General features: G+C 35.3%; 1 protein-coding gene and 1 long non-coding RNA gene across 14 annotated transcripts in view; one reads left to right on the top strand and one right to left on the bottom strand.

Moving 5' to 3' along the window:
- ANKS1B (ankyrin repeat and sterile alpha motif domain containing 1B) overlaps positions 1-16,489 on the bottom strand; it is a 1,017,748-nt gene that overhangs the window by 427,599 nt on the left and 573,660 nt on the right. For all 13 annotated transcript variants that reach the window (XM_041737915.1, XM_041737908.1, XM_041737909.1 and 10 more), the window contains exon 14: positions 16,163-16,235. In XM_041737915.1, the coding sequence (XP_041593849.1) occupies positions 16,163-16,235 (73 nt within the window). The remainder of the gene's footprint in view (positions 1-16,162; positions 16,236-16,489) is intronic.
- LOC121480962 overlaps positions 1-16,489 on the top strand; it is a 42,399-nt gene that overhangs the window by 21,322 nt on the left and 4,588 nt on the right. The gene's annotated exons all lie outside the window — the stretch shown is intronic.

Raw genomic sequence — 16,489 nt, 5'->3', positions numbered from 1 at the left:
ACAAATGGAACTTAAGCATATGAAAAGAAGCTCAACTTCACTCCTAATACAAGAAATGGCATAGAGATAGTATTTTTTACCTTTAAGATAATCAAAGGTCTAAAAGTTTGATAACATGTTATATTGGTCAGGACATAAGACCATATGGTGATGAGGTAACAAGAATTTAACTTTTGGGAATGTATCCATCAGGTATATGCCTGCACATGTCAAATAGAAACAAGGCTATTCATTACAGCATAGTTTATAATAACAACATACCAGAAGCAATATAGGAGACAGTGAAATAAGTTATGGCACGTTCATTCAATTAAATACTAGGTAGTGCTCTATGTGTTGTTATGGAAAGATCTTCATTAATTTAAATTAATAGGTTAAAAAATCAAGATGAAGACAGTGTGTATAATATGGCACTATTTTTTAAATAGCTTAGAAGGGAGAAGTAAAAAGGAAGAAGATGTCTTCATATTTGCTTGTGTTTTGATTCAATATCCCTGAAAGTATGTACCTGACACTGTGGTTGCATATGAAAAGGAGAAATGGGAATCTGAGGTAATAGGTATGATAGAGAGATTTTCTTCACTGAATATTTATCTACTAAAAAAGCAATCAAATTAAAATCTTTATGAAGACAATTTCTCAGAATTAAAAAAATAAAAGTAAAAAGATAATGAAATATTTAGTTTTCTTCAGCTTGGACCTTAAGGCTGAGAATATATGTGACCAATAAAGAAATTCCAGATCTGAGAGATACGTAGGTTTATGGAAATCATTGTTAGTACACAGGGTCAGCCTCACCTATCCCCATGTCCTGTGTATCACTGTATCCAAAAATGTGCACAAAATTATGTGTGACTCAAGAATATTGTGAGCAGGTAAAACATGTCTTAAATTTATATTAGAGATCCCTTACCTACACACACACACACACACACCAAAAGTCTGTTATTTGACATCACATAATTTGAAATGTTTCATTTAACCATTTTCCAAATCTACGATGGCTGATGTTTGTTTAAGATAGGAACTGTTGTTGATTTCATGTTCAGATCTTCCCAAATGGAACAGAGACTCTACATTGTCCTCTGAGGTGATATTTTTAGCCTTGATCATAGGTATGAAAACTTTCAACTCCAGAAATCCAGAGTCTGAGATACTATCAGGAATTTGGAAAATCTTTTAGAAATGGATAATCCTTTATTCATGCTTGCATTTCCTTTGTCTACCTGCATTTCTCCTCTCTCAAGATGGATGTGTGTGTGTGTGTGTGTGTGTGTGTGTACACACAAAGTATCTATACATACATACACACAGGCATGTGGGAGGGACTGACAATTGTTTTCTCTTAACTTGCATTTGTCCTTCAGGAGGCCTCAGTTTCCAGGAGACTTTCCTAGCAATTGGTGACTTAGAAAGGGTTAAGTATCAGTAAATAATGGACTTCTTTCACAGACTCCCCTCTTACTCTTCCTACTGTTCCTTTTTTTTTTTTAAAGATTTTATTTATTTATTCATGAGAGACAGAGAGAGAGAGAGAGAGAGAGAGAGAGGCAGAGACACAGGCAGAGGGAGAAACAGGACCCATGTAGGGAACCCGATGTGGGACTTAATCCCAGGTCCCCAGGATCAGGCCCTGGGCTGAAGGTGGCACTAAACCGCTGAGTCACCCGGGCTGCCCCTTCCTACTGCACCTACTGTTAAGTCTAGGTTATCACTTTCCCTTGGGTCTGGCCCACTGTGACAGCAGCAAAGTCACCTGTCTGCCTTCAGGCTTTCTCAGCTCCCGACTACATGCAGCCAACCAGTTATTAGCACAATCTTTTAAAAAACAATTTACTGCCTAAATTACCAAATTTGTTGAGGAGAGATTGATTTTATTACAAGATGAACTACAGTCAAACTCAACAATTAGGGATCCCTGGGTGGCTCAGGGGTTTAGCACCTGCCTTTGGCCCAGGGTGTGATCCTGGAGTCTCGAGATCAAGTCCCACATCAGTCTCCCTGCATGAAGCCTGCTTCTCCCTCTGCCTGGGTTTCTGCCTCTCTCTCCCTCTCTCTGTATCTCTCATGAATGAATGAATAAGTAAAATTAAAAAAAAAACCAAAACAAAAAACAAAAACAAACAAACTCAACCATTAGGCTGTAAGCGTGCGCGTGCATGCATACTTGGTCTCTGTTCATTGTCCTGGAATTCCTCTCTGTCCTGTTTTTACTAGTGGGAAAATGGCCTTATTTGTTTTGTTCATAGAGTAAAACAAACGTCTCTTTAATAGAAAAAAAAGAAATTAGAAAATCTATTTTACTAGTCACTTTTTCAAGAAGAAAAGCCTATTTTTGTTTTTTGGGGGAGTTTTGGGGGGTTTTGGGTTGTTTTGTTTTCTTTTGTTTTTGCTTTATTTTTAGAAAACTTCTAGAGGGTGAGTGGTCTATGCATGAATACAAAGCAACTATCTTAAGGAGTGCTTATATTATAAAGGCATTCAATTGCCTGGAGAGAAAAATGACCACCATGACCTCTAATTTAAAGGTAAAGAGACTTCTGGAATGGTAACATAATGATAACTAACAGACCTTTGCGGTTTATAAGTGCTTTCATGCAAATGATCTCATTTAATTATAATAATAAGAAATCTATTTTTCTTATTGCAAAGGATGAGGAAATGAAGGTTTTCTATGATGAAGTCACTTGTCCAAGATCATGCAGCCAGTAAGAAATGGAACTGTGACCCTAACTTACATTTTCTGACACCGTATTTCATATCCTTCCACATATGATTAATAGCTCCCCAACCCGTATGTGAAATTTTAGTGCTGTAATTTTATTGAGCACCCCTAAAATCCTAGTACTCAGGTCACTGACTCACCAAACAGGTTAAATAAAGAGGACCTTTTTTTTGAAAGGGTAAGGAAAAACAACATTGATATTTTAGAGCCAGTGCTTGTTTATATTATGGAGAAAGCTAGAAGTCCCCTGCAGAAAGGTCTTCACAAAGGCCCTATCTTATCATTGCGCATCTTGCCTAGTGTAAGTCACTGAGAATACTCCCCTTTCCCCTGACAGTAGTGTTGTTCCTAATCTAGTTGACTATCTTTTATAAAATGACCCATGGGGGAAATTTCTGCCAGAGTTTCAAGCTAGGAGAGAGTTCCTTTCTTTATCTACCACGATAATATTTTCTTCATAATGTCAGTGCTATAGCCCTTCTTGGTTGCCAAGAAGTTCAGAGCCAAGCTGTATGCTTAGGTGCATTCTCCTTAGGTTTTCTGGAATATTTGCTTTCCTTTTTCTCTCATCTAAAATTTTTCTTTTCAACTATCTGGTTTGTATCTTTTATTATTACTTTAATGAGGTCTTATTTTACTATAATTCCATCTTTATTATAAGCCTTAAGTCTTTCTTGAAGATACGCAAGAATATAAATATACAGAATCCCACTCTAAGTAACATTAGTAAGAATATGAGTACTTACTCCACTGAAAAGAGAATAACAAAAGTATGCCAGGTGCAAATGGTTTATAAATGCCTGAGAAGCTCATGCAGAAGACATTTGTGTTGTGAATGCACAGGGTAATAAGGTAATAGGGTCCTGTTTTCTTTCCTTTATTCTTTGTTTTTTATTGTGGTGAAAACATTTAGCATGAGATCTATGCCCTCTTAACAAATTTTTAAGTATGATACAGTATGGTTAACTACAGAGCACAAGGTTACACAGCAGATCTCCAGAACTTTTGCATCTTGCAAACTAAAATTTTATACCTGTTAAATAGCAACTCGCCATTCCCCCACCCCAAAGCCCCTGGCAAGCATCATTCTATCTCGAGTTTGATGGTTTTAGTTACCTCACATGCTACAGACCAAATGTTTGTACCCTCCAAAATCTATACATTGAAATCAAATCCCTAGTGTGATTGTGATGGTATTTGCAAATGGAAACTTTGGGAAGTGAGCCCTCATGAAGGAGATTAGCATCCTGATAAGAGACCCCAGAGAGCTCCCTGGTGAGCTCTTTCATCATGTGAGGACACAATGAAAAGATGGTCATATGAACTAGGAAGTGGGCTCTGACCACAAATTCACTCACAAATTTATTGGCTCCTTGATCTTGGACTTCCCGGCCTCTACAACTGTGAGAAATAAATGTTGTTTATAAGCCACCCAGTCTGTGGTATTCTATTAGAATAGACTGCATGGACTAAGGTATCACGAAAGTGGAATCATGCAGTATTAGTGTATTTCTCTTAGCATCATGACTTCCAGGCAAAGAGGCATATGAAACGACGCTCAAGATCACTTATCATCAGGAAAATTTAAATCAAAATTACAATGTAGTATACCTCACACTTGTTAGGATGGCTATTATTAAAAAAAAAAAAGATAACGAGTTTTGGCAAGGACATGGAGAAAAGGAGAACCCTGCATGCTGTTGGTAGGAACGTAAAGTGATGCAGCTACTGGAGAACAGTATGCGTGTTCCTCAAAAAATGAAATATAGAACCACCATGTGATCCAGCAGTCCCACTCCTGGGTATTTATCCAAAAGAATTGAAATCAGGATCTCAGAGAGGTTTCTGCTTTCCCACATTCATTGCGGCATTATCTATAACAGCTACGATTTGGATCAATGGAAAAAGAAAATGTGGCATACACCTAGAATGGAATATTATTCAGTCTTTAAGAAAAAGGAGGCAATCTCTCCTTTATTTTTATAATAAAAATGTCACTACGTTACTTTCACGTTAGCAACAGTAAGTCATAAGGTATTTGCTATTCTATGTTGCACTTTTATTTAAAAAGCCTTAGTATTTCACTTATGTTTTATGACTATGAACACTTGGTATGATAGGAATAGATAAGAAATAATTTTCTTACAAAATTCCTGGTTGATAATTGTATCAGAAATTGATAAAGAGGGACTCCTGGGTGGCTCAGTTGGTTAAGCATCTGCTTTTGGCTTAGGTCACGATCCCAGGGTTCTGGGATTGAGCATGTTGGGCTCCCTGCTCAGTGGGGAGCCTGCTTCTCCTTCTCCTTCTGCGGCTACCCCTGTCCTTATTTGTGCTCTTTCTCTATCAAATAAATAAATAAATAAATAAATAAATAAATAAATAAAATCTTTTTAAAAAAGAAATTGATAAATCAATCTGCATATATCTCACATATATAATTATGTCACATTTACAATTCTGATTATTGAGGTATAATCCACATTTCCTACACATGTACACATATAGAAGCATGCACACATCATTCAAAACAATGGTTACACAGAGAAAATCAGTTAGTATATAATAAGGATAACACTTGGGAAACACCCTTTATGATCTCATTAATACCAACAGAAGAAAAGGAAACTCGCTGAGAAGGTAAAAGGTGAACCAGAAGGGCCTATGAAATTTCTAATGCTGCCAAAGAAAAACAAATCCCAACTTAGGCAAGGAGAAAACTTAAAAAGATTATTACAAAAGGGAGAATGCTCCTTCCGCAGGACTTCAGGCATCTCAAAATCAAACAGAAAAAGGCTTTTTTTTTTTTAATAGGGAGGGGTAACCTAAAGACTAGAGGAACTTTGAGGGGAAACAGAGCAAGCTGGTGGAGCTGAGCAGAGGATATGAATGGGGTAGTATAACAGGAAATGTTTCTCTCTATTGTCAGCTAATGCTGAGTGAATTCTTAAGGAAAGATGTCTTCCATTTTAGTGGTTGCTTACATTTGGGGGCAAGTCAAAGTTCAGAACCCTGTGAGGAAGAGAGATGCTCAACTACAATTTGGTTAGGCAAAGCCCGTGGGCAAGAAATAGGCCATGGTGAGGATTTGGTCAGTATCTGTAACCTCATAAAAAGTATACATTCTTGAAATGCTAACTTCTTTTTTTTTTTGCCATAAAAATTCTTATAAGAAGCTTAGTGGATTCAAGAAGCAAGCAAAGTATAGAATCAGAAATTCTGCATTTATTCCCATTTACATCACTATATGCATGATTTCAGCTAGTCATTTAATTCTCTTACAAATCAGTGTAAGATAAGGTTTTTTCTTTTCTTATTTTAATTTTTTAAAGTTTTTTTCTTTTAAAATAGCTGAAATGCTTAGTAGAAAATCACTTTTGTACAAAAAAAGAACTTAAATATCTTATACACCTATGTCAACAAAATAATGCATTTATTGTATTAATATATTTAAAAAGCAGTATAAATTGAGGATCTGGAAACATTCTCAGAAGAACCTGTTTGAAATACACATAGCCTGAAATTTATTGGTCATTTGTCCTTAAGGAATTAAGAAGTGGAAAGCTTTAAAGAAGGACATTCTGCCAAAGCACAACCCATAAAACAGAAGGTGAGAGTATGAGTCATGGAATTATTGAGTTGGAAAGGTCTAGTCCTTCCTTTTAACTTTCAAATTAGGAAACTGAGGCTCAGTATGAGGTGCTCTTTTCCAAGTCACAGAGCAAGTTGGTGCAGAGGTTGGAGCAGCAACCTGAGCAGAGCAATTTTCCTCTCTGAGGGTGGACTTCACCAGGGCAATTTTGTTTCACAGGTTATTTACTTCACTGATTATAAAAGTAAGGTAAAGCTATGATTTATTGTTGAATAAGAATAGGTTGCAGAGAAATGTGTATACTGTGATTTCTTGTTTTTAAAACATAAGCAACATCTATCATCTATCTATCTATCTATCTATCTATCTATCATCTATCATTTATCTGTTTGTGATTGCATGAAATTGGAGAAAAGACTAGAAGCATATACACCATGCTAACATTGGATATTCACTGGAGGGATAAAGCAAGAGGTAGGAAAAAAAATGTAAGAAAACAGAATTGTGTGAAATGATAGGTGAAAATGGAGACTGCAAAATTCTATCTATAAAATTATTATTAATACATAGAAATTGAGTGTGCACATAGACAAGGACTAGAGTGCCACTAGAATATTCACACAGATCAACACTGGACAACAAAAAAATAATTTTGATCAGTGATTGGTTTATGAATATTTAAAAAATTTGTGTAGTTAAATTTTTTTTTAAAGATTTTATTTATTTATCCATGAATGACAGAGAGAGAGAGAGAGAGAGAGAGAGAGAGAAGAGAGAGACAGAGGGAGAAGCAGGCTCCATGCAGGAAGCCCAATGTGGGACTTGATCTCGGGTTTCCAGGATCACACCCTGGGCTGCAGGCGGCACTAAACCACTGCGCCACCGGGACTGCCAAGTTAAATGGTTTCTGCAATAACTTAAGAAAATAAATGAAAGCCAATGAAACACACTTATTTTAACTCAAAACTGACAAAGAGACTTAATCAGGTATTCATCATTAATAGTATTCATTTGCCAAAACTTTAATTATTACATCGATAGCTAGGGCATTTTATCTTTCAGATATAAATGTTTATATATATGTGATTATATGTAACTATTATATATAAATTATAATTTATCATTGTATTTGTTTATTAAATTGACATCTACTTTTTTAATTGAAAGGTGTGGACAATAAAAATAAAAGTAATGTATATTTACTATAAAAACTTCAGAAATTTTAGGAGAGAAGAAAATAATAATCACTGATAAGTTTACCCAGAGATATTCACGGTTAACATTTTTGCATATATCCTCCAGATCTTTTTCATGCATGTATGTTCAAAAATGGGATTATAATTTACTTTGCCATCTTTTCTTTCACTTAGTAATAAATTATGGCTATATTTCCATGGTAATAAATATAAATCTAATGTCACTTTTAATTAGATATTTAATATTTGATCATAGAGGATTACAGTAACCCATTTCATAAATTTTCTAGAAATGGTCATTTGGTTTGATTTAATTTTTTTGAAGCATCATAAACAATGCTGAGAAGAACATCTTTATATACACTTACTTTGCTCTTGTCCTATTGCTTCCTTAGGATACATTCCCATAAGTGATACTGGGTATCACTGTTCTTAAACTTATAAAGTATTTCGTTTCCTAATTCTCTAGAAGTTTGTATTTAAGTATCAAAAATACAAGTAGAAATCCTTTTGTTATCAGGACAGTGTATGATAGAAACATTTGGTATGAACTACAAATTTTTTTCATGGGTAAGTGGCCCAAGTTTATCAGATAATTCTTCACTCTATGTTAGGAAGACAAATCTGTGTTTGAAAGCAATCATTAGATAATCCATAATGATGAAGGTCTATAAGCTATTTTCCAATCACTCTTAATTATTTTTATCTATGGAGGGGTCCAGGGCGGGCTGCCCAAAATGTACCATGATGGCATCCTGATTATTCTGAATTGAAGCTACTTGGGAAACAGCTGGTACAAGAACACTCAGATGATCCTCTGCCCCGTGAAAGCAAGAAATAAATCTCCCACATGGAAGGTACCTCACCTTATATGAGGAAGTAAAAAAATAATTCTTATCCCCAGAGATAGAAACTTCAAAACCAAGAAAAACTGTAGAACTAAACCTTGTTACTCTTTTACTAATTGACTATCTCAGCCAAAATTCTGCTGAGCATTCCTTACTATTTAAAGCTTCCAAACATCTGTCTTCTTTATCCTGTCAGTTCTTCACAAATTTATTGCCTCTGACTAAAAAGTGTAAGAACACCTGCCTTGGTCATTTCTTTAGGTCTCAGTTTCAGCTTGGGGCCTCCATGTGTGTGTAATAAAACTGATTTTTTTCCCCTCCTATTCATCCATCTTATGTAAATTTGCTTCTTAGTCTCAGTTGGAAGACCCTGAAGGGCAGAAGAATTTTTCTTTCCTTATACCTCCTACTCTCTTCCCAGTATGAAGCTGTTAATGGTAAACTTTGGGAAAATGCACTGATATTTATTTTTTTTAATTTTATTTATTTATTTGACAGAGAGAAACAGAGAGAGAGAGAGCACAAGCAGGGGGAGCAGCAGAGGGAGAATCAGGCTTCCCGCTGATCAGGGAGCCCAATGTGGGGTAAGATCCCAGGACCCCAGGACCATGACTGAGCTGAAGGCAGATGCTCAACTGACTGAGCCCTCCAGGTGCTCCTGTACTGATATTTATATAGAAGTTGTTCAACTAGTATTTTCTTTCTTTTTTTTTTTTTATAAACTCAATGACAACCATTTATATAGAATTTTTCTAAAGCAACTAGGGTGTCAGTGTCTGTTGTTTCAGTGCACAGCTTGAGGAGTGGAAGAAGCAAAGAGAACCCAAAGATACAATCCAGAACTTCCAATTCTGTAGGGTCCGGCTCTTCACATACTCATCAAACATGTCTCTCATGTGATCAAATCAACTAGTATTTTCTAAGTGTCTTTCAGAGAAGTTTCTCAGTAGCTGCTTTCCAACCTTATGGTGAGTGTGTAAGACGTATAGCCTCTCAGAAATATCATCCATATCTTGAAGGTACTTAGAAATAATGGGCCAACTAGCCACTCTTTGTCTCTCTGGAAACAAATTTTTAAGAGAAAATGGACAGAAGGGAAAAGAGAAATCAAAGAAAGGAGATGTCATCCAGGCTATACTATGTATGAGTAATATAGCTAACTACTGTCTTATATAGTAATTCATTTGATTTTTCTAATGGCGCTGAGGGAAGGTAGATGTTATTTGTTATAGTCATTTTCTATACAAAGAAATGAGGTTTAGGCTGATGAAATGACTTTTCCAAGGTCACAACACCAGTAATTGTTAGAATGCATATTCAAACCTGTGTTCAAAAAATAAAGTTAACAATTTGAGCTTCCCAGTGGTAGACTATATTGTCTCTGACAGCAGTGGACTTATTGTCATGGGAAGTAGAGGAGTGGATGTTGGTTGATCACATATGAAAGAGGTTATGAAAAGTATTCCAGGACAACTGAGAGACTGTACTTGCTCACTGCTCTATGCCTTTTCTAGAAAGTTTGAATATTTTGTTGGATTGAAAACAATGTACAAGTTCTAACTGATGACACATCACAGGCAAATACTAGGCCACGGAGTAATACTCAACTATTTCATACTTTGGAGGAACCTAATTTCACATGTGAATATCACTTATAATTTCAAAACCAGAAAATCTCAGCTGTATTCTAATGATCAAGATCTATATTGTGTAGCTTGTTTTAGTTTTTAATGATTATTTGGAATGAACAGTATTAAAGAAGTTTTAGTGTTTACTGTGCCAAGGACACAATTGTTTGGTTGATTAAACACTATCTCTTCATAAGGATGAACTCATGCTAGCCTAACAATTACTGCAATTCACATTTTTACATGGCTATTCTATTATTAAGGGATTTCTTAGATGTAATCTATCTGAAAAAAAAATTACTCAGTGAAGTGTTATATAAAATATAATAAAAATAAGTCTTCTCTTAATTTGGACAAAATAGGGTGCTTGTATGCTAACGTAGTCTACTACCCACCTTCCCCAGTTGGTTCTATTAAAAATAGTGCTGTAAAGAGAAATAAAAATCAAAAATAAATTATGCCCGTTGCAAAGCATCTCAGGGAGTTTTTTCATGTGCAGTTTAACAGTTCATGGAAAAAGGAATATTGCTGGAGGCAAGGAAAAGTCTTCCTCTGAAAATAAGTGAAACCTAGGTCATTATCAGCACTTATGCATTCACTCTGGGACACAGGAGATATTCAGAGCTGTGACTTATTTAAATACATGACCCTGTGACCTATAGTTTGGGAGGGCTTTGGGGTTGGAGCTAAAGCTTTCCATATACCAACAGTTGGGATGTGCTAAGAGAAAGTGGTTGGTTCTACAACTTAAACACTCTCAGTTCGCTCCCTTTAGGGCATTTCAATATGATTTGAGCTAAAGAGAAAGAAGCCAGGGGCTGGCTTCTGTTGTTCTGTGTAGGTAGTGTATTTGATTGAAAGGATAATGGATTTTAGGAAGAAACAAATCTATTTTTGGAGTCTTTGACTTTGACAAATTACTTACTTTTTCTGAGTCTTTCTTCATCTATAAAATGGGTATAATAATACCTCACTCAGTTATTTTGAGAACTGAACGGAAAATATTCACAGGAGAAAAGTGCACAATATCTGACGAATGGTAAGAAGGGAATACATTTCAGCCTTTTTCCTTTTTGTTATTTCTCTAATCGGACAACTCTGGAAAATTGTAAATACTTTTTCAAAAAGTGTTCTTCTAGAGTTTAACAAATGATAATCCCATCAATAACAGCAGAAAAACACCTCTCAGCTGCATTGTTAGCAAAATACCTCTTAATGCTTATCTAGAGCTATGTGAGCACATACCAAGGGCTTGAAAGCAATCAAAATGTCAGGGAGAAGCAACTTCTAGGGCAGTGGAGATTTCTGTCCTGACCACCTAGAAAGAGACCCTCTTTGTGTAAAGGGCCATGTGAGCACTCTCTGCTCTAGCAGACCAGGGCAAAGGTGGGGCTTAGTTCAGAAGAGAGAACACATACTGCCTTAGTGAGTTCCTGAAATTCCTGGAAACTCTTCATGGAGGATCTTGACAACTACGAAGGACTCTGAACTGTGACTTGGACCTCAGACTCTTAGAGGAAGAGAAGCAAAAGCTTAGAAAGTGGAGTTGCAGATTAATGTTAGGGACCATTTTCAGAGCTATGAACTCTCCAGCAAATAGCTTAAGAGTTACTTTATCTACCCGAGATAATGTATTTTATATGATAAAATCTTTTACAAATTCATTTTAATAGCTTTCATCTACAATTAAAATTTAGATGGAATCAATATTTTGGCAAAAGTAGGTTTTTAAAAGATGAGACTCTAGAATATTTCTATTTGAATATTCTTTAACCTTAAGTATAAGGGAAAAAAAATCCCAATCTTAAAAAATACCTTTAACTAAATGCTACTTTTCATTCATGAACTTGAGCTGATTCCAATACAGTCCATTCATGCCCTGTAGTTGGCCTAGTGTGGCTTACTGAAGCTTGTTTAGAAGTAGGAGGGCGTTTCTAAGATTATCTGCCACACCTGTATTATAAGGTCTGGGCACTTAATTACTCTGAATATTTGCTGTATATGTGTGATGATAAGAAAGTACTATGGAGACAATTATTGCCTTCCTAATTTTAAAGTGCTTCCTTGCGATAGAAAGGCAACGGTTAAGAAATGTAACTTCAAGAAAGACTCCTCATGAAAGCAACGTAGAATATGAGTAGTTATATTTTAACTAAAATCTTTACTGATCAAAACAATAAGCAAGATTTCCCAAGTATCCTCCTGTGTGGCATATACTCTAATTAGAAAGATAAGTCATGCATACTTGGATAAGAAGGCAAAGAATTACATTTATTGATAACCTGCTATATTCTAGGCTACCATAGAACAAGTGTATAGTTTAATCTTGCAGAGGTCTTATGAGGTGATTGTTAAAAGTCTGAATTTATAGGGGAGGAGACAGATCAAATAGGTCACAGAGCCAGTGAATTGCAACCCTGAGATTTTTAAAAATATATTTTATTTATTTATTCATGAGAGACACAAAGAGAGACAGAGAGAGGCAGAGACACAGGCAGAGGGAGAAGCAGGCTCCATGCAGGGAACCTGATGTGGGACTCCATCCCAGGACTCCAGGATCACGCCCTGGGCAGAAGGCAGGCACTAAACTGCTGAGCCACCCAGGGGTCCCCATCAACCCTGGGATTTGAAGCTGAGCCCATCTAACTTCAAAACCAGTTCTCTGAAAAAATCTTATACGTGGGAGTATATAACACGACATATCCAGAATTACCAAAGAATAGGATGTAATGTAATGCACACTGGTTATTATATAAGACTGATGAATCACTGACCTCTACCTCTGAAACTAATAATATATGTTAATTAATTGAATTTAAATGAATAAAATTAAATAAAAAACGAGGATTGTTTTATACAATATGAAGTATTACAGCGGGTTGAAACCTACTACCAATGCCAATTTGTTTGACTTTCGAGTCTCATTTCAAGTGGAAAACCAGAAGTTATGTTTGTGAAAATTGTCTATTAAGATTGTTCTGAGTGAGAACTGGAGACTGACATAAAATAGATTCAGAAAATTTTATTTACTATTATTTCATCCTTAGTCTTGGATAGTTGATGTTGTTGGGTATGTTTCAAACTACTATATAATTGTTGAGGAAATTAAAAAAAATAGTTTTCTATGAGTAGAACTAGATTGATGATTCACAGAGACTGCTCAAACTTTAGCTGGTTCCTATTTTTAGGGGTGAGGATGAGAAAGTTTCAAAGCCCTTAGTGGTTCAATAAATATTTTTCTAACAAAATATCTGAAATTGCAAGTGTCCAGGTGGTAGGGAGGGCAAACAAAAACACTGGAACAAAGTGGGATAGAGCATGGAAAATATAATGCTCATCCTTGATCCATCATGTATCTCCATTGCTTCTAGTTTTATTCTCTCCACTGTCTCCTGAGGTTTTTTTGTTTGTTTGTTTGTTTTGTTTTTTTTTTTAGCAACAAACATTACAAGTGCTCATAAAGTTGTGCAGCTCTGTTAAAGCCAGGAATAGTGCTTGGTTCAGTGGATTTCCAAAGCAAAATTCTAGACATTAACAATACAAACTAGGTAAAGTAGTATTTCCTCTCACTTGTTCTATATTTACCTCCTGTTAATCTCATTGCACATCTCTTCCTCATCATCAAGCAAAAAGAGAACATCCAGATTTCATAAAAATAATTTAGGCCATTTAAATCCATACAGTTTAGATTTTTCTCTTTTCTTTGCCAGGATACCTTGGAGTTTAACGATCTCTCTTAGTAATTACTCTTCTCTAGTACCAGCTGACTGTTGGGCTCGTTACTACCTGTATTACAGTTGACACGCCATTATTTCAGGGAGTATAGCAAATTTAACATGAAGACTAGTAGACTAACTGACATCATGAAGTTCTTAAAGAAAGGGCTAATGTGTGTTTATCTCAATACGTCAAACATCACATTTCCCTTGCGGTAGGGCAACATGGGGAGCTGAAATTTAATATGTATCTACATGTGTCCAATTCTCCCTATGCCATTGGGCATGTCTCTACAATTATCCTATATTAATATCCTCATTTCTGTTGATGGGGAAATTGATTTGCCTAAGATCAAGTACCTAGTAAACAGCCAAACTGAGATTTGAATTCATGTCTGTCTGACTTTTTTATTTCACCATGTGATTTCCCAAACATACGTGGTACCCAGTACATATCTGTGGAATTTGCATGGGGTTATCCCCTCATCTAGCTTCAGGAGGGAAAAGCTTCCAGTCCAGTAAAATTGTTATCCACAATGACATAAAGACCAACTGGAATGCCAAATGGCATGGTCAATCACTTAGCGTATAATTAATATATAATTAAGAGGCAAAAACTAAAGGACATACAGAACGAGACTTTGTTAATAGTAATGAATCTTTGAGGAATGAGTCTCTACTTTCGTTTTCATTATCACTGTAGAAAAATAGTAAATAAAGGCAGGGTAGGATGGTAGTATAAATGGTAGAAAGAGGAGAATTAGGGGAGATAATCTGTGGATTTGTTTACCACTAAAATGCCCTTCAAAGGCAGCTTGCCTGAGTGAAATTTTTAACATTTACCTTATTATAACATTACTCTTTCATTATAATCATATTTATATTTTTTATAATTCTGTGGTATTATCTGTTTGAAGAATTTTAGAGTATTAATGCTCAATGTTGTCTAAATTTTCCAATAGAGAAGCACCATGTCTCTGCCTGAACATTCTCAGTATCAGGGAATTTCCTATTGACAAAATAAATAAATAAATACATTCTTACCTTCATACCAGTTAAAAATATGCATTCCTACACTTTCTTGAAATTATTCTGTATGAACTATGTGGTGACATATAGTCCTAGACTAGTTTTTTGAATACTAGAAAAATCCTCAGTGTTTGTCAGCATTTCTGTGTGAAAGACCTGGCTCTATAGGCTATCACAGAGCTAATGTCATATTTGTGTCATTAGACAAATGCACACAGTTTTGGTACTTTTTTCATAATTTTTCAGTTTTAAAAATCTAAAATGAATATGCATTTCAGAAAAAAATTATGTAATCTTTTAAACAATCATCACTTAATTAAAATGGGGTCCAGCCATATTAGAGTAATTTCTTACCTGTCCTAGTATAGAAAATATTAGTGAGACATTCATTTAGAGTTGAATATTCCCTTCAGTGACTGCAACCCCAGATTTCAATGTTACCTCTTAACTATCCTGGCCCAGTGCATCACCAGAGAGCCATTTTCCAGCTGTCCTGTGCTTATGAGTCACATAGGGTGCTATTTAAAAGACCCTGGTGACTAGTCAAAGGGTCACAAAATCCCATAGCTGTTTATCCTATATTAGACTTCTCTCTCACAGACCTTAATCTTATCATCTCTACAAAACCATCAACTATCATGATCAACTTAAACATGAGTTCTTCAGAGAGCTTAGCAATCACTTGTTTTAACGTCAAATTTTATAGATTTATATGATAATCTACAGTTCTAGCACTGCTTAGTGGCTGGATAGAAATGAAGCCAGGTCTTTTGACTCTTTCCAGAATAGTAGTTTCTTTAGCATGAATGTGACTGTTATTTTTAGGTTTAGCTATCTAGCATTTGACATCATCTTATTAGTATGAAGCAAAAAAGCCTTCAAAGAAAGTCGCAAACAGAATTCCACTCTGGGCTTTGATTATAGAGAAAAAAAAACACTTCATAAGGGCAATATATGAAATAATGATTGCAAAAACCAACTATTTGTGAGACACTCTTCTAGGTATTCTGGGATACGTGAGGATGAGTAACACATAGTTCTTGCCATACTGGAGCTTACATCTTAGGCGTAAGTTGTTAATCACTCCGGCCAGGATGACTGGGACATTTCACTCAATGGAAAATCATACTGTATCAGGTCATCATATTCTATAACATTTTGAAGTGCTTCAAACTTAGCTCTACACAAAGTGGAAACTCCATTAATGTTAATTGGCATAGCGCATGGGGAAAAAAAATCTCTTATTTTGTTGAATCAATTTACTTAAAATTGTTATTAGAGGTCATGGTTGTTTGATATGAGTGGAAGGAAATAATTTGTAGCTGCTGTTATTATGATAAAACATGAAATTATCTAAAGCCTACTATAATTTTCTAGCTATTTTTGAGCACATTCATTAATTAAAATGTAGAAGAAAGGTTTCCTTACTTGTGGTCTCACCGTTCATTTCTTCAAGTTCACTGTTAATTCCAACATCTATGGAATTCATTATTTTGTCAATCTGTGAGAAACAAAAGCCATATAAATAACTTGTTAGTTCACTTTTAGCATTGTATTTTAAAATAATTTCTAAATGACAGAAGCATATATTCTTGATCTTACTACTACAATACCACAATTAAGAGACTGACAAAGGTTTAAAAGGAAGCAGACATTTGAATTGCTTTTAAAAATATAAATTATGAAAAAAATATAAATTATGTCTCCCTTTATTTTTTTTTTATGTCTCCCTTTCTTAGATGTTCAAAATCAGAT

Source organism: Vulpes lagopus, chromosome 23, assembly GCF_018345385.1.
Source record: "Vulpes lagopus strain Blue_001 chromosome 23, ASM1834538v1, whole genome shotgun sequence".
Classification (NCBI taxonomy): Eukaryota; Metazoa; Chordata; class Mammalia; order Carnivora; family Canidae; genus Vulpes; species Vulpes lagopus.
The sequence above is the reverse complement of the archived record's forward strand: the minus strand, read 5'-3'. Positions and strand labels throughout refer to the sequence as shown.